General features: G+C 40.2%; 1 protein-coding gene across 3 annotated transcripts in view; it reads left to right on the top strand.

Moving 5' to 3' along the window:
• svild (supervillin d) overlaps positions 1–23,974 on the top strand; it is a 287,700-nt gene that overhangs the window by 135,076 nt on the left and 128,650 nt on the right. For all 3 annotated transcript variants that reach the window (XM_084135929.1, XM_084135927.1, XM_084135928.1), the window contains exon 3: positions 7,165–7,199. In XM_084135929.1, the coding sequence (XP_083992055.1) occupies positions 7,165–7,199 (35 nt within the window). The remainder of the gene's footprint in view (positions 1–7,164; positions 7,200–23,974) is intronic.

Here is a 23,974-nt window from a genome sequence, read left to right as displayed (position 1 = left end):
TGGTAACCCAACGTAGCGCCACACATTGCTTTTCAAATTGTCAGGAGTGTAGATTTCGAACTCCTCGTCAGGCGTGGTTGTTGTAGGCGTTGGCGCGGCCATTGTTTTGGTATACAAAATAGGCGCTAACCAGGACGCTAACGTCACCTACCAGAGCCCAGATGACCAATAATAGCCTTGCTAATGAGCTCGCGATTCACAACTTCACCAGGTGTGAAAAAGCCTTGGAATCTGAATTGAAAACAACGTTTACAAGCAAACACAATTACAAAAAATAATGCCCATAACTGGTTCGAATATTAAAGGATGCCTAATATTAATTCGGATATCATTATTTTTTAAAATATTTGAATTCTATTCGAATAACGAAGTTCGGAGTCAAAGCCCTAATGAGAGGTGACGATGCATCCATCGGAGTGGTTTCCTCTCTGTGGTGGTGACAGGTCTGATGTATGAGTGGTGACGATGCATCCATCGGAGTAATTTCCTCACTGTGGTGGTGGCTGAGTGGGATGAGAATGGGGGTTTTAAGCTTCAGTGGGGTCATCAGGTAGGCACCCTCCTTCTCTGGTGTTTCAATGATAGGCCCACAACACCTGCAGAGGGCTTGTCGGCAGCACCTGGTGTCCCACCTGAGAGGGCTTTGATGGTTTGGTGTAGGGTTTGGCCTCGCATCCCAATTTCTTAAGCAGCCTGATGGTTGACTTGCCCACGAAGCCTCTGCAGCCGACTTCCACTGGGCAAACCTTGGATTTCCATCCGCGTTGCTCAGCATCAGCTGCCAACTCGGTGTACTTAAGGCTCTTGCACTCAAATGCCTCCTCTACAGCAGCCTCCCAGGGAACGGTAAGCTCAATGATGAACACGATGTGAAGTGAGGAGGACCAGAGCACAAGGTCTGGTCTGAGGTTTGTTGTGGTGATCTCAGAAGGGAAGTAAAGCCTTTGGTTCAGATCTGCCACCAACTTCCAGTCTCGAGCCCTTCCGAGCTGGCTGATGTCTGATGTTGAATGGACTGTCTTTGCACCTTCTTGGATGAACTCCCTTGCGTATGAAGAATGGAATGATGGAGGAGGCAGGGCATTGATCTTTATCCGTCTGCTCTCCAAGGTAACTGCTAGGCACTTAAGGACATGGTTGTGCCGCCAGGTATAGCGGCCTTGTGACAAGCTTGTCTTGCATCCAACCAGAATGTGTTTGAGGTTTGCGGGGGATGGACAGAGGGGGCACGTCGGGTCTTCTCCATACCACTGGTTGAGGTTTGAGGGGGAAGGCAGGACGTTGTACGTTGCACGTTAGATGAAGCTGATGTGAAATGCTTCCATGCCCATCAGCTCCCTCCAAGAGAACTTTCTCCTCTCAACTCCCTCCCATCTCATCCACTGCCCTTGCTTGGCTTGTGAAACAGCCTTTGCACACCTCGTTGCCTGCTCGTGACTACGCACCTCCTCGACAACCAGCCGTCGGCGCTGAGCTGGAGCTGCCCTATGCCACGATGGTCTGCTCTCTCCAAGGCCAAGGCCTCTTCTCCCTTGTTGCACATTGCCAATGATGTCTCCGTCCCTGATGTCTGACTTCGCCTGATGAGTAGCTGCAGCTAGGTTCCATTTCCTTCCGGTCACCAGGGTAGGAGCTGTTTGGGAAACACCTGGGTCACGGGACCCTGTTAGTGTCATTTCCAGCCTTACTTTAGAGCACTTGAACTCTTCTGCAAGGCTGGAAACAGGAATCTCCAAGATGCCTTTTCCATACAGTCTGATGTTAGTAAAGCATCTGGGGAGTCCCAGCCAGTTTTTGGCAAGTGAGCTGACCAACCTCTCCAGCTTTTCTACCTTTGAGATTGGTACCTCATAGATGGTAAGAGGCCACATCATCCTGGGTAGTAGCCCAAATTGAAGGCACCACAGCTTTAGCCTGCCAGGGAGCATGGTCTTGTTGATACTCTCAAGGCAGCGCATGGTGTCCTGCCTAAGCTGGACTACTTGCTCTGTGTCCTTGAGGGTGGCATGGTACCAACGTCCAAGACTCTTGATTGGCTTCTCTGCTACTGTTGGTATAGGCTCCTTGCTCACATAAAACCGCTGTTCCGACCGCTTCCCCTTGATGACTGAAATGCTCCTGGACTTGCTTGGCTTTATTTCCATCTGGGCCCACTGGATGTTCTCCTGTAGCATGTTCAGCAGCCACCTAGCACAAGCCTTGGTTGTGGTGAGGATGGTCATATTGTCCATATGGGCTCTGATGGGAGGGAGACAAAGACCAGATTTGAGCTTCTGACCTCCTACTACCCACCGAGATGCGCGGATGATGACCTCCATAGCTATCATGAACGCTAGAGGTGAGATGCCATTATTCCTATTTCTAATCGTTGCCATGCTGTGGTACACTCATCAGTTGTCAGGCATAGCTGTAGGTCTTAAATAGGATTTGACGGGGCAGGTGATTGCCTCTGGGATGCTGAAATAGTGGAATGCAGTCCAGAGGAGATTGTGAGGAACTGACCCAAAGGCATTTGCGAGGTCCAAGAATGCATGGAGATCTCTTCCATCCTTTTTGGCAGCTTTGATTTGATTCCATATCATTTTTTTGTGTAGACTCTAAGACTCCAAGCAACCAAAGAAGCCTGGAATCCCTGCTTTCTGCACCATGGTATCAATATAGTGGTTCTTTTCCAGGTAGGCTGTCAGCCTGTGAGCCACTACACTAAAGAAGATTTTGCCTTCAATGTTCAGGAGGCTGATTTGGCGGAACTGGCTGATGTCCACAGAGTCCTATTCCTTTGGGATTAGGATGCCTCCTGCCCTCCTCCATGCAGTTGGAATTGCTTGTTTCTGCCACACTACTTTCATCATCCTCCATAGAAAGTGCAATACCTCTGGTTTGTTCTTATAAAGCCGGTATGGGACTCCATTGGGCCCAGGGGAGGATGCAGCTCTTGCCCAACATATAATTCTCTCCACTTTGCTCCACCTGGGCGGGCTGATGTCCAGCTGATGTTCTGGGGAGTGTATCGGTGGCATATTGGGTGGAAGAGTTGTCTGTCTGCATTGCTGGCTGTCAGTGTGGCTCTGTTTGAGGTAAGTTTCCAGATCTTTCTTTGATGTTTTGAGTTTGCCACTTTTTTCCTTTGTGAAAAGGCTTTTTTGCAAACTTGTAGGGGTCTTTGAAGAAGTTTGATCTTGCTTGCTCCTTCATTTTACACCTCATTCTCAGATTCTCAGCTCTCCTCAAGGTTGCCAGTCGGTTCTTAATTTCTGCCTGTAGCAGATTAATTCCCTCCTCCTCCTCTGGAGCCTTTTTACATTGTTTTTTCAGCTGCCTTCTTTCCTTGACTATGGTGCAGAGTGCTTTGGGACGGCAGAAAAGAGGAAGAAAACATCACCCACCCTGACGAACTCCAGGAGACAGTAGGATAGACTGCTGTCTCCTGGAGTTCGTCAGGGTGGGTGATGTTTTCTTCCTCTTTTCTGCCGTCCCAAAGCACTCTGCACCATAGTTGTAAATCAGGTCTCTTGACTGCAGTTCCCCTCAGTTCTCCCAGGAGGTTACTGATTTCTGTGTCAATAGTCTCCCACTCCTTTTTCTCACAGGATTTTGGCCACTTGACTTGTGGTTTTCGCCCCTGAATCTTGTTCTCGGTTGAAGGCTGCGGCAGGTTGGGCTTGTGGGGCACCACTATGCTTGGCTCATAATTTTCCTCTCGAACAGGGGGATTGATGTTCTGCAGACTTTGATTTTGGTCCTTCTGCTGAACTTCACTTGACTTATTTGACCTGCTTCGTAAGAAGTAACGGTCAATGCGAGTTACCTGTTGCTCTGACAGCAAGCACTTTTTCAAGCCTTGGTGTCTTCTCAGGCCTGCGTAGGATGTTTCCGTGGTCCAGCCACATCTACAACTCTGGAGCTTAATTCTCAGGTGTCTTGTTGATCATCACTCTCGTTGTCTGTTTCGTTCCTGGGTCAGTAGCCATGTAGTCTGTCGGTGAGTCATCAACCTCCCCCGCTCTCGCTGACTCTGGGGGTGTTTTCTTCCTTGAACTTTTTGTAGCCAGAGATGGGTGGGACCTGTACAAGTACAACAAGTAGATGTTTCCAAACTTTTGACTGTTATAAGGTAACAGAAAGGATGTAGGATTTTTTTTTTTTTGCTCATCTGTTTTGTGTTATAACAAATGCAGCCATGTTGGGCTGATTATCTGACACAATACCTTGAGGTAAAGGAAAGCTAAAAATACAGTGTTGGTAAAACATTTTATTTAGAGTTCGATTAAAAATATGAGATATACTAAATGAGAAGAATCTCTTTAAAATGGATCCCAGTAGAGATGTGCTAAATGACTAGTAGGGAGGAAAGCAATATATAACCGGATTATGTGTACCTGTGTAATTCTGTCCCCTGAAAACACATCCAGCATGTCTAATAGGGTTCAGCTGCAGGCTGCTGTAATATCAAGGCCATTCTTTATGAATGAATAAGTTGGGTCATGCTGTTTCAACCTCTTACCTACTCTTTCATCAAATGTTTTCATTTCCTTCGCTCTCTCCTACGTTCTTCTATTCCGAATTGTATTGTTTGACCTTCCCAAACTTCCTATTCCATCTTTTTCCTTTATTTCTTCCTCTGTTTCTGTTGACCAGGATGAGTGCATCCAAGTCATTTGACCTCTCTCAGAAACCCAACATGTCAGGTTCAGGGCCATGGTTGGATTTGCTTTAGAAGGATTTTCAGAACATTCCTGGGGCGAAGGATAGTTCTTGCCCTTCCAGAAATTGTCTTCAGCCAATCAGCATTGTTTACTCACCCTCATGTTGTTTCAAAACTGTACTGCATGCTGTATTTTGTCCCCATGGAACACAAAAGGACTGCAGCAGTTGGTGATCATGAGCTGACAAGGTCCAAAAAGAATATACTTTGAATATATTATTCAAACATAAATTTGAATAACTTCTATTTGGTCTGTTTCTCACACACTTATAATCACCCCCCTCTGCTGCAGCTATAAAATCAGATTAGAATGTTACTCAAATGCTCATAACCAATTCCCATGGCATCAAACCTGTGCCATAAGCGCCATGTGGTCATGATGAACTTTGAAAAATTCTTCACATACTGTAGATCTTTTCATAAGTCGTTTTGTGTTTCACTGCAATAATAACAGCAATGTGCCTTTGAAAGGACATGAGAGTGAGAAAATTATGACAATTTTATTTTTTGGGTGAAGGTGAACTTCCTTCTAAACTTCATACCAAGACCAGTATGACTAAACGCATTATTACAATTTAAGATATTTGCAAACAACAATATGTAAGCATTCACATTTATTATTTTTGTAATTTTCTGGAAAAACTTTGGATACCTAAAAAATGTGGACGTTGTGTAAATATCCCTTTAAATTTGTCATGTTATTTAGAAGTGTTTCCCCCAGTGGGGTGTCTCTTACACATTTATGCCATATTTCTCCTCTAGCAGTAACTTGTACACTCTAAACACAGAAAGCTTTGTTTGTTTTTCAGAAATGTCAGTTGTATAAACATTGACTCATTGTAACACAACCTTTGGTGAACTCTCATAGGGAAAAGAAAACTCTACTAGTACTCTACTATGGTAGTTCATGGCTCTTTGTGCTTGCCTTGGGTGTAGATAAGCCTCTACTCATATGTGCTGTCTGATAAAAACGTGTTTTTTCCTGTTAGTTGTGGTTTTATAATGACATATATTTTTGCTGGTCATGTTTGTGCTGTTATTTCTTGAATTTCGTTCTAAAATTAAATGGAATTGCTTAGTAGTTTCTATTCCTGTTTTAACATGGTTTCTATGTGTAAAATTTATATACATTACATATATTTGTATACACATACTTATTTTTTATTTTTTTTTATAGTCATCAGGCTTTAGTTGCTTCACAGCATAAATCATAGCTGTGGGTCCAATCAACAGGGTTCATTCGCAGTGTTCACTGCTCCTTATTCACTGAGCACGGGATAGTGAATATATGTTGAACTTCACTTCACAAAATAAGTTCCTTTGGAACACCCTGCAAATGTCTATCAGATGCTTGATTTGTCATTAGAGAAGTTTAAGGTATGATATAATGAGAAGGTATGACATAATATACTGTAAATAAATATAAGTTACCTTACATTAGATTATATAGATTTGTATAATATCAGATTACTGTATATAGATTTGTATAAAATAAATCCATGTGTGATTTATATAAATATACTAAGTATTATCAATTTAAGTAATATAAATTCTTATTTGAAAGCAGTAAACTAAATGATAAATGTCTGTTGTATCGTTTAATATGAAAAGCGTATTTTCTTTTTAGATTAGATACCTTTGATCTTATTAAATATATTATTATATATTATATTATTATATATTAACCATAATATGATAGTTACATTGTAATTGTTGCGTCTCTTGTACTTTATACTTGTGAACAGCTGTGTACAAACCACACATGGGAATAATTAAATGGGAATAATAATGCCGGAGCCACAACTCCGTTTCACCGCCTTAATTTATTTCAAACTTCTCTATGTGCTGAAATAACTGGTGTGTATATTTCCCACCTCCTATGATTTTCCCGACCAAAAACTTGCCTATAGCTGCACACATCACTTTTTAAGTGTGAACTAGCTTATGGCCTCAAAGCATTGATGAACTAATAGGCACACATTTTTAAATGTATGGTTTCATCTCAGATATGTGCCTTTCACGATTTATTTGTTTTTCACAGATTTTATTGATATCCAAACATAGAAGTGTTATATAAAAAGTCCATGACACAGCCTGCATGACAGTAAAGAAAATTACAATGACTTTACAAGTTCTAGATTGACCTGTTGTTAGTCTTTACAGTGCTTGAATAATCCTTTTACCAATGTGTATCATTTATTATGTGTGTGTGGTTTCTCATGCTTTTATCTACCACTGAGTTCCCATTCTTATCTGTCTTAAGCAGGACAATGGAAATGCCGTGAGGGGCGGCAAAGTGGTGATTAGGTTTCAGGAGCAGCTGTGTCATCTTTTGTTTGCTTGCCACATATTAATTCATAAGCTCATTAATCTTTGCCTTCTCTCTCTCTCTCTCTCTCTCTCTCTCTCTCTCTCTCTCTCTCTCTCTCTCTCTCTCTCTCTCTCTCTCTCTCTCACAGTCCACTGGAAGCAGAGGAAGCCCAGAAGCCACAGGGTAAGTCTCCTTTCCTTTCATTGGCTTCAAAGAGCCCCTTTGTGAAACACAGAGTTCCTTTCTCTTGCCTCAATTGTGCCACACTCTCCCTTTTTAAAAGTGCAGAGAGACAGTGATGTACTCACATACAGCTGGAGAGAATCTAGTGAAACACACAAACAGCCTTACACACAGATGTGCACATGTGTAATTGTGTATACAGCCATCTTGTTCCGCTGAGAGCTTCTTCAGTTCGAAGTTGTGATACTCAAAGTAGACCCAAACCCCCGAGTGGCCTGTACACCACAATCTAATAAAAAAATAAAAAAATTTAGGAATGGGAGTTTCCGTATTTCATTTGTCTAAATTGGATGAGTTCTAGTATGTTGCGTCACATTTGATTTTGTTGTCATTTGTTTGCAGTTTAGACGTCTTGTTCATTATGGCAGAATTCTAGGTTTGTCTGTGTTCTTTGTGTTTCCTGGCCAAATACAATAAATTAGGGATTCACAGTATATCTGCATCACATTGTTATCTGTCAATATTATTTGATGTCAATAATATTTTTTTTAATTGTCATTGGAAAATTTTAGATGTACACTACCGTTCAAAGGTTGGGGTTCAATAATTTTTGTTTTTTTGTTTTTGAAAGTAGTCTATTATGCTCTTAATCTCCATTTATTGAATCAAAAATACAGTAATATTCTAAAATATCATTACTATTTAAAATAGTGAATTTCTATTTTAATATATTTTCAAATGTGTTTTATATCTGTGATGTGATGGCAAAGCTGAATTTTCAGTAGTCTTTATTCAGGTCTTTGGTGTCACATGATTTCTCAGAAGTCATTCTAATATGCAGATTTTATGCTTAAATAACATTTCTCATTTTAATATTCAGACCTGAGATTTTATTATCATAAAATATAAAATATGATATAAATGACAATGTTTATATTATGATGATGATGATATTATATTAAGATTTTTGTGGAAACTGATGTGTCCTTGCTGAGTGATATTCAGTATGTATTAATTTCTTTAAAAATAAAAATCTTACTGACCCCAAACTTGAGTGGTAGTGTATATTGGCTGATATTGGATATTTAATTGTACATGCTCTCTTCTGCTTATTTTTACACTTTAATAACACTGATAAATATAATAACATTTAATAACACTGATAAATATAATATTTTGCAGTCTCAAAATTAAAATCTTTTTTTCATACTTTCACTTAAAATAATTTATTTTTAGTGTTTGCATTTTTTAACACATCATGGAATAGATGATTAATTTTGTCCTTTTATTGGTTATTGTTAATAGTATCACATAAAATATTGGCTTTTGTGGTATGTTCAAAGTATAATGCAAATGAATGAATCATTCACATTAAGACCAGGAATATGTATTAAAGTAAATAGGGTCCTTTTTGCACTTACAGAATGACTTATGACTGCTTTAATAAACAAGGTAATTGAAATGTTCAGTAACCAACAACCACAGCTACATGTAAGAACAGACACAATTTTAAGCCACATAATCATAAAAGTATGATTACTTTCAGGTCTGAAAGTGGCCCCCAAACCATGTAATTTGAGTACCCCTGCTTTATGGGTTGGTTTGAGTGATCACAGTTTCTGTGTGCTGTATTCTAGTGCTTTCTTCTCTGATCTGCTGTAGAGTATTTTGCAATGAGGTCATTCATGTGAATGTGTGAACTCAGCAGGTTTTAGGATTTGTCCACATCATTGATGCCTCTGGAGGAGTTGGACATTTTTGTGAAGTCAGCTGCCATTTTACTGTAAAATCAACCCACGGTGTGAAAGCGGCCTGATTGACAATTTTGACTGCAAAGGTTTCAACAGCAGTAATCCTTTGTATTGTGTGACTCTCAGACCTCCCCTGTTGTTATACTGAACTATAAAATAAGACACAAAATACTTCACTGCACACATAGACACTTACACACTGCACAGTGAGCTAATCCAAGACAAACATTAGCAATACATGTTTTTATAACCTGTGACCAAACAAAGAACAACTGGCTAAATAGATGGATGATGCACACAGACATAACGTACACACATAAAACTGCACTTATGAGAAATGCACCTCTCAGGTTTTTATTGCTTCGCCCAAGTCTGTAAAATATTGTTGGTATTGGATATTACTACTGTGATGTAACGTACTTCCCAATATTATGTTTTGTTGAACAATTTACTGAACATACAAGCCATGAATATAAATAAGATACTCCATAAAGGTTTTAGGCTAGGAGCAGAAACATAATTTTCTTCTGGTTGTGTAACAGTAGTTCAGGCAGTATGACAACACGTGTGCTCATCAGGGTTGGGCAAAATTATATTCTTCCATTGTCGAAAAAGTTAAAGTTAAACCCTTAACGAAATGAAAGGTATTTATGAAAAATGTTTGAAATGATGTACAGTCATGTACAGTTGGCCACACCCCACAGATGTTGAAATGGAATGACAAGAGGAGGGATTTACTGAATTACGAAGCAAAGAAATTTTGCACAGTAATTTCATTAGTCAGGTTTATAATGAAACAAATAGTTGCATTAGTGATTTAATCCCAGACATTTAGATTACATTTTTAAGACAGTTAAACACGTCACATCTATTAACTCAACCATCAAAATATACTGGACTACGAACGCTTTCAGAGCACTTTATGAAAATAAATCTTGACAACACATGTACACTATACCATTCAAAAGTGTTTTTATTTTTAGTTTAAATAAATTAATACTGTTATGAAATTGTGTAAATAAATAAATAAATACAGATTTTTATTTTATTTTATATTCATCAAATTATCCTGATTTTTTTTTTTTTTTTTTTTTTTAACATGCTTTCCACAAAATATTCCATAGCACAACTTTTTTCAACATTGATAATTATATGCAATTTTTCGTGAGCACCAACTCAGCAATTTAGAATGATTTCTGAAGGATCATGTGACAATGAAAACTGGAGTAATGACTGCTGAAATTTCAGCTTAGAAATCACAGGAAAAAGTTACATATATTCAAACACACATACCTATAGACTGAACTCGTAATACGCATGTGCACTCCATCGGCGTTCTCACTGGTTCGTGTTTTTGAAGTTTGCGCAGAAAGAACTTTCTGTTTTCTGTTAAACAGTTTTCTGTTAAAACGGTGTCGTGTTTAATAACTAAGTTAATAACTTATGATCGTTGCGACAGAAGTGAATCAATCAAACTAACTTTAGCTGGACAATAACTTTATTCTAGAGCTGCTATAAAGCCAAAACACTTTACTTTAATTTCCTATTATCAATGTAAAGCTGCTTTGGAACAATCTACATTGTTAAAAGCGCTATATAAATGAAGATGACTTGACTTGACTTGACATATTTTAAAATGTATATTAAAATAGAAACGTGTCATTTTAAACTGTTATTTTTTTATATGTTACTTTTAAACTGTTATTTTTTATAATTTTAATACCATTTCACAATATTACTGTTTTTACTGCATTTCAGATCAGTAATGCAACATTGAGTATAAGAGGCATTACAACAATTTAACCGATGCTAAACTTTTGAAAGGTAGTGTGTCAATTATATATATTGCGCTAAAACCATACAAGTGTACTAATAAAAAATGTGTATTGTGATTTAAGAGCTAGAAATGGAGGCTTGAGCAGTTATTACAGAATGAGAGAGAGAGATTGATTGATTGATTGATTGATTGATTTGATTGATTGAGCGTGTGCGAATTACGTTATCTGTGAATCTCAACAGTGTTTGGCTGGAGCGTCTCTACTAATAGTGACACTAAGTTTAACTGCTTCAAACACGACATTACTACCTTGATACTGTGAAAAACATATTTTATTGATTAAGTCGGGGGGCAGTGTTGACGACAAGTTTCTGTGCGTTTGTGTCTGTATATGTGCAGGGTTGCCAACTCTCACGCATCTGGCGTGACACTCACGCTTTCAGCATCAATCTCACGCTCTCACGCACACGCAAGAAATGTCATGCCAAAATCCATTTTTCTCCCCTCTCAATCCGTTGATTTTCTGTTGATGACTAGACCACAGCGTATTAATGACAGGAGTAGTCCATGAGCCAGGGCCCCAAATTTGGTCCATCGGTATCATCTGGGGGGACAAAGTCTCATAGTGATTTTTGGCAAGGTATACACCCCTAGTACTAGAAAAATCACGATAGCAGTGCAGGGGTGGTAGCGAAATCACTTTTTTCAGCTCATGAAGTTACTAACCCCCTAAGATAAATTCCGTTTTTGAAATCTGGTGTATATCTGGTTTAGGCTTATGCTAGGGATATTGTCAGTATTCTATCGTTGGAAAGGGGACCTTTTAGACTTTCATTTAAAGGGACACTCCACCTCTGGAAAGATGAATGTGTATTTAAATTGGGTCATTTATGTAGAAGAAATGTTAAATTATTTTTGAATTTGGAGCTTTCTGGACTGAGAAAAGCCAGAAAATGTATTTTTGGCTCATGTGGATGAAAGACAACAACTCCCAGAATGCACTTGCTTCGCTGCTCTACGAGGCCACTCCCAAGCCACGCATACCGGTTAGAGAGCAGTTGTAAACAGTAAAGCTAAGCTAAGTTACTAGTAGTCTCCGTGAGTCTGCCTGGGTTTTTGAGATCGCATATTGCACAAAATGTCCGGGATTCGGCTTTTGCGTTCTACAGTCGCCATTCATTGTGTTTACTGTGGCGAGCAGGACGAGACTAGGGCCAATCACGCCACCGGCCTCGCGTCTTTCTCCCGCAGCCCTAGCCTCGTCCTGCTCGCCACAGTAAACATGATGAATGGCGACTATAGAGCGCAAAAGCCGGTGGCGTGATTACTGATGAGCGGCGCCTGTGAGACACGCCGGTCTCGTGGGCTATCTCTCATTGAGGAGCGGGTATTTTCTTAGCAATGGTAAAACGCACATCAACCGATCACTTGTTTAGCGTTCATGTAAACACTACATTCAGATTCACCAATCAGAATGAATTCAGTTAGATTGAAACAAAAGGTGTGCATGTAAACAATGAATGGCGACCGTAGAAAGCAAAGCCGAATCCCGGACATTTTGGACGATCTCGACGGCCGGACATGCAGGTTTCTGCCGGTGAAATCAAACGCACTGGCACTGATCTGTGATAGGTCTGTTAGCGCATTAGGTCCAACCCCCTATGGACGGGTTTGAAAGGGTGGGAACTAGTGCTTGTAGTCTTAACAGAAATCCCCCCCTCTTACACTTCCTCCTACAATGACGCAAAATGATGATTTTTGCGTCACTGTAGGAGGAAGTGTAAAGAGGTAAATACAGATTTCTCTCGTCTCAGGGGAAAATGAGAAAATGTTGCACGACCATTCAATAGTATGACTGGGTTTCTAACATTGCAAAGCTTAATGCAAATGGGTGGAGTGTTCCTTTAAACCCAATACTGAATCTGTCTGACAAACACAGAGGTCATGACTTCTTTAAACCAGAAATAACACACATTTTTTTCACAATTTCCACCTAAACTGTATGCTTTCTTTTATCCCTGTGGCATGAAAGAACACCACGGACACAAAACTCAATACTCAAGGCACTCTGATGACTCAGAAAATGTATAATATACCCATACTATTTATTTGTGAGAGCCTTAAATTAGACTTGTGCAGCCAGTGCAAGTCTTCAAAATAGAATAGAGCCAATAGAATGGACAAATATAATACCCTATTAGTCCAGGGCCAAATGGCCTATTTATTCATGTACAGTTGTAATAAAAAGTAATTGTTTCAATAGTGTTGTCAACATAACACTTGTAAGTGGTTTAACAAAATGTTTCTATCATGTATTTTGATATTCACCCACTTTCAGTTAGAATGTCAGAAAGTAGCTCATGCATGGAATGTTGATTGGATTTTTACAGTTTGACAATGTTTTGTCAGTTTTGTGAAAAGATTGTTGGTTCAGTTGACTGGTTATAACTACCAACTGCGTGCAGAATTATTAGGCACGTTGATTTTCTGATCATATTTTTTTTCCAGTTACATTTTACCAATTCCAAACCACATTAATCATAATAACTACTATTCATTTTGTATTTAATCATTTATAAGTGATATAGCCTATATTAAAATTGTAAAGTAAATGTATATCTCCATAGGATACAGTAGTCCAAAAATGTTCAACACCTTACACCTAAATAGTGGCCGTAATGTGCCTGACAGGAGGTTAAAAGAAGAATCTATGCCCCTTTCTTTTAAAATCCCTCCAGAAAACTTGACACGGATAAAACAACTAGGTAATACAATAAAGAAATGTTAGCATTATTATGCATGCAAAAACTAACCAGCTATAATAGCAACATTGGCTCAACCAATGGCATGTGTTTAGGGTGGGACTATCTGTTTTTCCAACCAATGGAAGATGGGGGAGTGTTTGGGATACGTCTCGGTTACGTATGGTAACCCTCGTTCCCTGAGTGAGGGAATGGAGACGTCACGTCGGTAGGAGTTACCAACGAATTGGGATCACACTAGGGAGACCAATTGCCTTCGAGTGAAACTAAAACGAGCCAATGAACATTGGCATACAACATTTGCATTCCGCGCCCCGCCTGCCAGTGCGGGTATAAAGGCGGAAGCGAGCGCATACGCTGAGGAGCTGAACGGTGTCCGGTCCTCCACGAAGGTACAGCAACCATGGCGACGGGACGTGACGTCTCCATTCCCTCACTCAGGGAACGAGGGTTAACATACGTAACCGAGACGTTCCCTTTTCGTTTGGTCACTCCTACGTCACGTTGGTAGGAGTTACCAACGAATTGGGATCCCTAACAAAACGCCATGGTGCTGGCCCCTTCCAGCGCCCTGCCTAAGCTTCAGCCAACAGTTTCTTGAAACTTATCTCTTATGTACGGAAGCTTAGCTGGGAGGTCACACTGCTGTTCCGCAAGACCCGCTCAGTGGACATTGGATAACACTGGGAAAGCGTGCCCAAGATGTAAAAGGGAACGCTGCGGAGCCCAAAACCTGCCCGAAGGGAGGCACTAGGAAAACACATGTGCACTAGCCCGTAGGGTAGTGAACACATGGCAGTCTCTGAGGTAGTCCCAGCCCGGAGGGTGGGAGCGTACTCAGCAGAGACGACAGAGCAGACTCTGTCGAGGGGAAGACACCATCCCAAGAGGGTACGGGGTGCGGATTACGATCTCCTAGCACCCCTAAGGAACCTGATGACCAGGTCATGCTTTCCCAAAGACTTACCTTTTACTGCATCGTGATGTGCGGCTATTGCGGCAACATACACTTTGAGGGTGGAGGGAGACAGCCTTCGCTCCAACCCATCTTGCAGGAAGGAAAGCACAACACTGATCGGGCAAGTTCGGGGGTCTTCCCGGCGGGAAGAACACCAACCGACGAATAGGTTCCACTTCAACGCATAGAGGCGCCTCGTAGAGGGGGAAGTGATGGTGTCTACCACAGCCTGTGGTAGACTACCTAGAACCTCCGCGTCCCGTCCAGCGACCAGACATGGAGTTTCCAGAGGTCTGGACGTGGGTGCCATAGGGTGCCCCGTCTCTGAGAGAGAAGGTCTTTCCTCAGAGGAATCGGCCAAGGAGAGGCTGTCGCGAGGAGCATGAGCTCTGCAAACCAAGTCCAGTTGGGCCAATACGGCGCAACGAGCAGGACCTGCTCCTCGTCCTCCCTGATCTTGCACAGAGTCTGTGCGAGAAGGCTCACTGGGGGAAACGCATATTTGTGAAGGCCCTGGGGCCAGCTGTGTGCCAGTGCATCCGTGCCGAGGGTTCCTTCGGTCAGGGAATAGAACCACTGGCAATGGGTCGTGTCCGGAGAGGCAAACAGATCTATCTGAGTGGCTCCGAAGATTTCCCATATCAGCTAGACCGCCTGGGGATGGAGTCGCCATTCTCCCGGAAGAGGCGGCTGCCGTGAGAGCTCGTCGGCTGCACGGTTGAGCACACCAGGGATGTGAATGGCTCGAAGCGACCTCAGATGCTTCTGACTCCAAAGGAGGAGATGGCGGGCGAGTCGCGACATATGACGGGAGCCGCCGCTCGGTCTGCTCCATATGACGGGAGCCGCCGCTCGGTCTGCTCCATATGATACCGCTTCAGCGCTGGTTTCACGATCGAGTCCCGAGATGGACATCACAAAGTGACAAAGTTAAGGGAAGTGGATGTACGCTGCTCTTCGTTGGAGGTGGAAACCCGAAACTACGGCAGAAATACACAGAGCTCAAACGCGACACATCTGCCGCAGCATCTCGACAGCAGCGCGCGTCCATTATAAACCTGAAGATGCACAGACCACGGACGGCGCGCTGCTCATCTCTCTATTTTTACAGCGATTGATTCCTGCCGGTTCCATAATGAGACTGGCGCGGCCAGAGACATTTTGGGCGCTGCGGCATATTAAATATATTATAAATAGTTTTTCCGCGTGAGAAATACAATGTGTGGCGAGAAGGCATGACAAAAGACCGAAATGAGTGACTGTCACGTGACACTTGAGAGCCCTGACTGCACTGTAGCAGTTACTGTTACACTGTTTAACCTGCAAGCTAGCTAGCCTGCTAGATAGCTAGCCTGCTAAAAACACCAAGCTTACATTAGCTACTGCTACTATTCCCCACCAATTCACAAGCACAAGAGAAAAAGTATTTTGTACTTACATTTAATACCCCTGGAACTCAATGGAAGTTGATTGAAGATGGCATAGTTGGTAGTGTTGTTATAACCAGTCAACTGAACCAACAATCTTTTCACAAAACTGACAAAACCTTGTCAAACTGTAAAAATTCATCAACATTCCATGCATGAGCTACTTTCTGACATTCTAACTGAAAGTGGGTGAATATCAAAATACATGATAGAAACATTTTGTTAAACCACTTACAAGTGTTATGTTGACAACACTATTGAAACAATTACTTTTTATTACAACTGTAGCCTACATGAATAGATAGGCCATTTGGCCCTGGACTAATAGGGTATTCTATTTGTCCATTCTATTGCACTGGCTGCACAAGTCTAATTTAAGGCTCTCACAAATAAATAATATGAGTATATTATACATTTTCTGAGTCATCAGAGTGCCTTGAGTATTGAAGTTGTTGAGTTTTGTGTCCGTGGTGTTCTTTCATGCCACAGGGATAAAAGAAAGCATACAGTTTAGGTGGAAATTGTGAAAAAATGTGTGTTATTTCTGGTTTAAAGAAGTCATGTGACCTCTGTGTTTGTCAGACAGATTCAATACTGGGCTTAAATGAAAGCCTAAAAGGTCCCCTTTCCAACGATACCAAGCACCATATTATAGAATATTGACAATATCCCTAACATGAGCCTAAACCAGATATACACCAGATTTCAAAAACAGAATTTATCTTAGGGGGTTAGTAACTTCATAAGCTGAAAAAAAGTGATTTCGCTACCACCCCTGCACTGCTATCGTGATTTTTCTAATACTAGGGGTGTATACAGGGGTGCCGCCAGAAATTCTGGGCCCTATGGAAACCAAAATTTCTGGGCCCCCTACATTTTTTACAGATAAAATTTAACCCAATAAACATGCCCTGTATACTTTAAAAAAAGATACTTAGCACATTGCGTAGTTAAAATGTCTAAAGATGAGTACAAAGCCTACAAAAACAAGAAAAAAAATTGTATTTATACAAATTTGACTTATAAGTCAAACACACACGTAATAACCATATTATTTCTATTGGCCTATTTAGTTTTCATAATATAAAATATTAAAATATCTATTTTTTTTAAACTCCTTATAGCCAATGGTTACTACAGACACATGTTTTATTCGGTTTTTTATTATATTTTTTTCTGGGGCATTTTATTCATATTAAGAACGTCAAGTTTGACATAATCGATGCGTTTTTTCGTATCCGTCATTCTGTGGCTCTAAACTGTCAAAACCCCATTTAAACCCTTGTTACGGATGCGAAAAACACAGAAAATCGAACCCGATCCGAATTTTTTTTTTTTTTTTTTGACGGACGAAAGTTTCGGAGGCAGTGTGCTAGTGTGATTGACCTAACGTGAGGTTGTATTTATTTTTTAACGTGCTAAAATATCGGACGCGAATTTCGCACGGGGGGAGAAGGAGGACGTGGGTGTGCAGCAGCCGCTGAATCTGTGTAGCTATTTTTTACAGTCTATGGTGTAGAGACATGATAACCCAGAGATGTTATTATTGTTGGATGTAAATCATAATTCAGTAATTATTTTAATAAGCTAGCTAGATAAAAGCAGGTCATGTAGCAACAAAAATAAATAACTCTGAAAGTTTTGGAATACAGGAATAGGGCAAGATACCTTTCTTTTTGAAAAACTGTGTGACATACTGTCGACTTCGGCGTTCTCTGTCTTCTCTTTCCTTTCCTTTTTTGATGCCCTAACTTTTGATGTGACATGCCTGCGTGTGTCACTGTCTGCGCTGCATCATAGCATGTGCAATAAGCAAGAGACGTTACACTAGCGATCGTAGCTCGGACAGAGCAGGTGGAATGAACCATTGTAAGGGGGAGGAGTGTGACTGAAACAGTAAATGCATTGTTTTTTAAATATTAAATCTATGGTCAAAACGGACAAAATACACATTTAGTGCATGAGGGGCCCTAGCACATTTAATGTATGTATAAAAAAGAGAAAAGAAATAATAAAAGATAAAGGGGGTCTGCTCTTCTGGGCCCTAAATCAGCCTGGGCCCTTAGAATCGTCCTAACCTTCCACCCAGGGTTCGAATTATGATTTCATCTTTGTGGGGGTCTCTTTAAAAAAAGAAGAAAAAAAAGTAGCCTAAGAGCAGGCGCGGTAGCTTATAATGTAATATAAAAATATAAAAATTTGTAAATATAATACAAATTTAATAAAAAAGCGTTGGTAAAACAATTAAATTTGTCGTTTTTCACGTGAGTAAAGAGATAGATCCGACAGATTCGACCGTGTACTTAAGTGGTCCAGTGGTAGAACATTTGTCAAACGCGTCAGAGTTTCTTGGTTCGAATCCGCACTTATAAAAGTTTTGTTTTTTTTCCATCAAATCCGATTATGTTTATAAGTGGTTCTATATCAGGCAGAGACACGTTTGTGTGCATTTTGTTTTGTAATTTTACTGGAACGAATAGAGAGTCTCCACAACGGATTGAAGCGCGCCCGAGTGAAGACTGTGCGCGAGCCACAAACAAACACAGTATCCGCGCCAATGATCGCAGCGGCACTTTTATCACTTGATTTAAGCATAAGGATGTACCGTAGTGTGATGACGATCCGAGATCCCGCGAGATCCATGTGTTTGGCATATTGTCCTATCTTTTAAGTCATGCTACAGTAGTCTGAAGGAAAAAGTGCTTTATTTTTAATTTAAAATAATGGTGCTGATGATTTTTAGAGACCCCCACAGGTGTATGATTTTACTGATTTCATGGGAGCTCATCCTCTCTCTATGGGAGCTCAGCTCCCACTGGCTCCCACGTAATTCGAACCATGCTTCCACCCCTTTACGGCGCCCATGGGTGTATACCTTGCCAAAAAACAATGATAGCATTTAAGATGATACCGATCAACCCCCCTGGCTCATGGACTAGAGAGGAGTTTAAGGCACACAGCTGTAACATCTGCCTACAACCAGAGCCCGTCTACGGAGAGCCTGCCCACTCCCTATTAAGCTCTATTGTACCGAATTTTGGTTGTAGTACCACCAGAGTTCCACTGGGGGCGATCGCCATGAGTGCAAAATGAATGGGAGTCAATGGGGCTAGACGGCTAAATTTGTCTCTCTCACCCGATTGCCGTTGAGAAATCTCAGATCTGATTGTAGATTTTGCAAGTTCAACATGGGTTTTAGGTCGAAAGTTGAATAAACGAGTACTTATGTCCTTTTGATTTCTTACAGGTTGAGTTGTTGTTGCCCATAACACGCTAGCATTCTGCTAATGAACGCTGATTGGTCAGTGAAGGACTGATTACGACCAGAGATACCGCTTGATGGCATAGTGCCATCCGCAGCGGGACCAGAAACAAACAAAACAAAAACTCTTCTAGCACGTGTGTTTACCTGTGTCAGCTGTGTTGTCGATGCCTCGAGTGAAAAGAAAGTGCAGAGCGCGAACGCACCAGAGTGAGTGAAGGATTGCCGTGAAGCAGTATCTCTGGTCGTACGATGTGTATGACGTCATTGACACTTTAAAAGAGTTTTTAAAGCAAATAAGTGACTCAAAAAAATCTAACACCCAGCAATGTGTAATTTATTTGCATCTCCTTTCGAATACAACATTCAAATTACTAGAAAAAAAATTATATCCTGAGAAAAGTGGATTTTTATTGGTATAGCGCCATAGACCTCCATTCATTCTGCACTCGTCCTGTGAGCGCCCTCATATGGAATCAGAGTGGAACTGCAACCAGTTCAAAAGCCGGAAGTGTACTGAGAGTGAAACTTCTCGCCATATTAGACATTCTCTGCTACAACGTTCTCACTGCAGTATTCTCTGATCGTTGATTCGCTGAAAACCTTGCACCTGATACGTCAGTTGGGTGTGAAAAGTTCAGAGAGAGTTCAGAGCATATGTTCGGAGTCGGAGCCACTGATGCGCGTTTGAAAGTTTGGATGACAATCAAGGTAAGCAGATAATAAAATGGTGTGCCTTTCACTAATGGGAGTAATTTCCTATTCCTTCTTTTCGAAATTCCGTTTGTGTCCCCCCACTTTCAAATTAGTTTATGATTTTTTAACCGCACGCCGTCATCGCCAAAGAGGAGCAGGACCGAGCAGGACACGGAGCGCCTGCTTGCGTCAATGCGCGCAGCCGCGTCCAGGAATGTTGCTTGCACACACTAAAAATACCTCACCGAAAGTTATAATGAGCAGGTATCGCGCTGTCTGTGAATGTCCTGGCACACACACACACGACGCACAGAAAGACTCGCGCCAGTGTCAAGCGCACAGACAGCGCGTCAGAATCAGTTTTGCTGGGCAGTTCTCTTTCGCGCTTGAACGAACAATAACACACATGCCAAAATGTCCGTTTTGTCGAGTATCCTCATAACAATAAGCAGTCTTAAATTAGTTACATAACGTCTTAAATTAACAAGAGTAAATGAGAAAATGAGATGCGTGAGAGCCTGTCAGCAGCAGCAGATTTTAAAGTGACAGCAGCCACTAATTATCTCTGTCAGTAACCAAAGAACAAAGGGAACAGAGAAAATCACTAACTGCTCTTGACTAAAGAACGCTTGCAGCTTTAACCCTTTCAAACGTAAGTTTAAAATATTCAGTCTGACCCCCCAGCGTGAGTTTTTCAAGGCGACCGTTATTTAGAACGTGTCGCTTTATGGTTGCCATGGTGACGCGTCATTGCTTGTCACGTGACACACCGCAGCAACAACAGAGCTGAATGAATGATGATCTGCTTTTATGTCATTTTTGTTAGATATGGCATGAGATATCTGATATTCCGATTGTCAAATATATGCAAGTGGAAGTGTTTTGTTGTTTAAACAACTTTATAACGATCGCGTTAGTTGAGCTGTATGCGCGATGGGCGCCGCCATTTTAGTTTGTGCCGCAGACGCAGAGAATCGGATCTGTTGGATTTACAACACGTGAATTCATCCACTTCTCCCGAAATACATAAAAGTAAGTGGCTTGTGAATTGGGAGAAGAATAGAGTAAACTTTAAAGTTACTTTCACAATGTGTATCTGAATAAAACGTGTCTAATTATAATGGAAAGGATTATTATTGCCTCTTCCTTTGACATCAGTGTGTATTTTACAAACTCTAAATGTACTGTTTTTTTAGTACTTATATGAAATCTAAAATAAACATGTGGTTGAAAACACTGAAAAGTTGTGATTTATGACAGCTCTGAGCCGCCTGTCTCTGGCTCAGCGCCAGCCAACGCGCGAAAGCATATTTGAATTTAGCAGTTGATCACGTGATGCACTGACCGTTCTAATCACACCGGTGTGATCGTATGCTCCAGGGACCAGCCTAGACTGATCACACCGGTGTGATCGTACGTGTGTTAAGGATTAATCAAATTTAATTCATAATTTATGCAGTGCAGACTGTTTGATAACCTAATTCAATTTCTGTATATTTCATACCTGTTAGACAGGAAGGGCACATGTAAATATTACATTTATTTTGGGGTTTATGTGAGGATAGTATTAAGTTCACTTATATTAAAAGTTGTTATAATTTTCAAAAGTAAAAAATCATTTTCATGGAGACATCAGTAGCTACAGTGATACTGGCCTTCATTCAGAAAAAAATGCCATTAAACAATTATTTAAAATATACTGTCTTTATGTTGTTTCTACATTACAGTGGAAATTGAGTCTCAAATTATTTAAATTTTATTTGCACACAAAACATTAATGGTGAACATTTCTGACTTTATAAAATGATTCTCTCAAGTCTTGGCAATTGGCCCTGTTGTAAAGTTTTCTTTCATCGAAGCAGAGACCAGGAGACAGTTGGGATTGCGTTCAACAGAAGTTATTCTTTATTGAGAACTCCGCTGTACGTGGCTGCAGTACTTCCAACATTATCTGACTAAGGGAACTTTACATGGTATCTTATAGGCAATTCAGTGGGCTGTCCTTAAAGGTGCTGAACTTACACACAGCCTTAGATATGACTACTGAATCTAATCATCTAAAGACAATAGAGGCAATTACCCCCAACTGAGATAATGGTGCCCCCCAAATGGTATAAACAACACATTGTCACGAGAACTAAGACTATGTAACATTCACACACAGTTCAACTCTTAGTTTTCTTATGTGATGTTATGTAAGGGAGTAGGATCAACAGATCTAAAACATATTTAAAATAGATTCTTAAAATTTGTTATTCTTCAGCCCCTATTAAACAATAAATAAAGTAAGACATTTTTCTTATACATAGTTTAGTAGCCTACTATATTCTTTTTGGCAGAATTTATCATTATAATCAACTTAATTATTTCCTGGATTTTGTATCACCATAGTCCCTAAAGGTATGTAAATGCAGGAAATGTGATTAAAATTGTGAAAAACATTGTTTTGCTTTTTTTAAAGTGCAAAAACATTTTCCCCCATTATTTTTTTTTATAGTTCAATCAATACATTAATTGTACATTTTGAAAAAACTTTTTTTTTTCATAAATCAGGGTTTAGGCTATATAAGTAAACAAGGACTGACATTTTTCAAATTAGGGTTGGGTTACGTGCGCGCACTGATGTTTTACAGAGTCTCACTCCAGCCAAAGTCCCAAAGTTGGCAACCCTGTATGTGTGTGCAGAAAGAGAGAGCGGGAGAAGAGTGTGCTTTAATCAAATGTAATTTCAAGGAAAAAACATGGAAATAGTTTGTCATTTTTATTCTATTGTTTGTTATTTTTATTTGGTCAGTGTTTTGTAGATTTTGGATCTTTTGCTGTTTGTAAACTGTAAGGACCTTTGAAATAACTGAAATCATTTGGCGAAGTGATATGGAACTGCAATGCAGTCAAGACCTGTCTGGAACGACTTTAGACTCCGCATTCAACAGCCCCGCAGTATAATTGACAGTTCTTCATCCTGTTTGCTCTCCTAATTTATTTGAAATTGAATTAAAAAACATTATCATCTAAATCCAGAATATCACACAACTCAGGGGAACATAAAGGACTTTATCATCCAAACTCGCACGTTCCCTTCTACAGTTGAGAATAGAATACTTAAGATTGGGAATCAGATACTTGCATAAAATGATTCGGAAGAGGGGGGCCTTGGAGTAAAAAAGGTTGGGAACCACTGACATAGAATATAGATTAACATGGCAGAGGTAGAGCTGCATCTTCCACCAAATAATTACAAATCCAATGTTTGGAAACACACAAAGTCAGAAGGCACTTAAGTTAGTTTATGATTTGCTGTCTGTCTTAACCAAAGCGAACTATCTGTACCATATTGAATTGTATAGCGTCATATATATATTTTTTTCTATTACATTGTATTGCATTGAATAGCAATTGTTGAATCGAATCGAAATCGGATCGCACTGCATCGTAATGGGGTGAATCGTATCGCATCAGTATCTGCTTTATATGTATCTTTAATGTATTGTATCGTATTGTATCTTTGGCTATGCATCAAGATGCGTATCGCATCGGCCTTGGTTATGGAGATGCACATCTCTACTATATTCTATATATAAATACTACTTCTATTCTTTTCTATACCTGAAAAACACTGTTTATTTCATTTGTATCTTTAAGTTTTATTTATTTGAGCTATTGTTAATTTGTTTATTTGTTGTTATTTTATTATTGACTGTGTACTTGTCCTTAGTAATGTTTGAAATTTATATTAGTTAGTTAGGCTAGCCATAGGCAAAAGTTCCTTGTGTAAGTGTTCTTTAGGCTGCTGATTTTTGTTCATGGTTTTTAGCTGCAACCAAATGTTTTGCAAAAAGAGACACTGAATAAATATGTTTGATCTCAATGCTTAACTTAGACATTTCTTTTACCACATTTTAAACTTGGATTCGATTAAGAATTGGATAAGCATAATCAGAATCATAATTGCTATAATTCAAATGATAGCCAACCCTATTCCCTTCTTATCATGCTCTTACTGAACAGATGGTTTTTGTATGGTCATTCGCACAGTGGGTTGAGGTCAAGAGAAGTTCTTGAAGATAAGAGTTTATAGAAGAGCATAAGTGTGTATGTGTGAAGGTCTCTTTTGTAAGAGAGTAATTTTTCTATTAAATATC

Source organism: Abramis brama (assembly GCF_963993115.1).
Source record: "Abramis brama genome assembly, chromosome: 14".
In the NCBI taxonomy this organism is placed as follows: Eukaryota; Metazoa; Chordata; class Actinopteri; order Cypriniformes; family Leuciscidae; genus Abramis; species Abramis brama.
The sequence above is the reverse complement of the archived record's forward strand: the minus strand, read 5'-3'. Positions and strand labels throughout refer to the sequence as shown.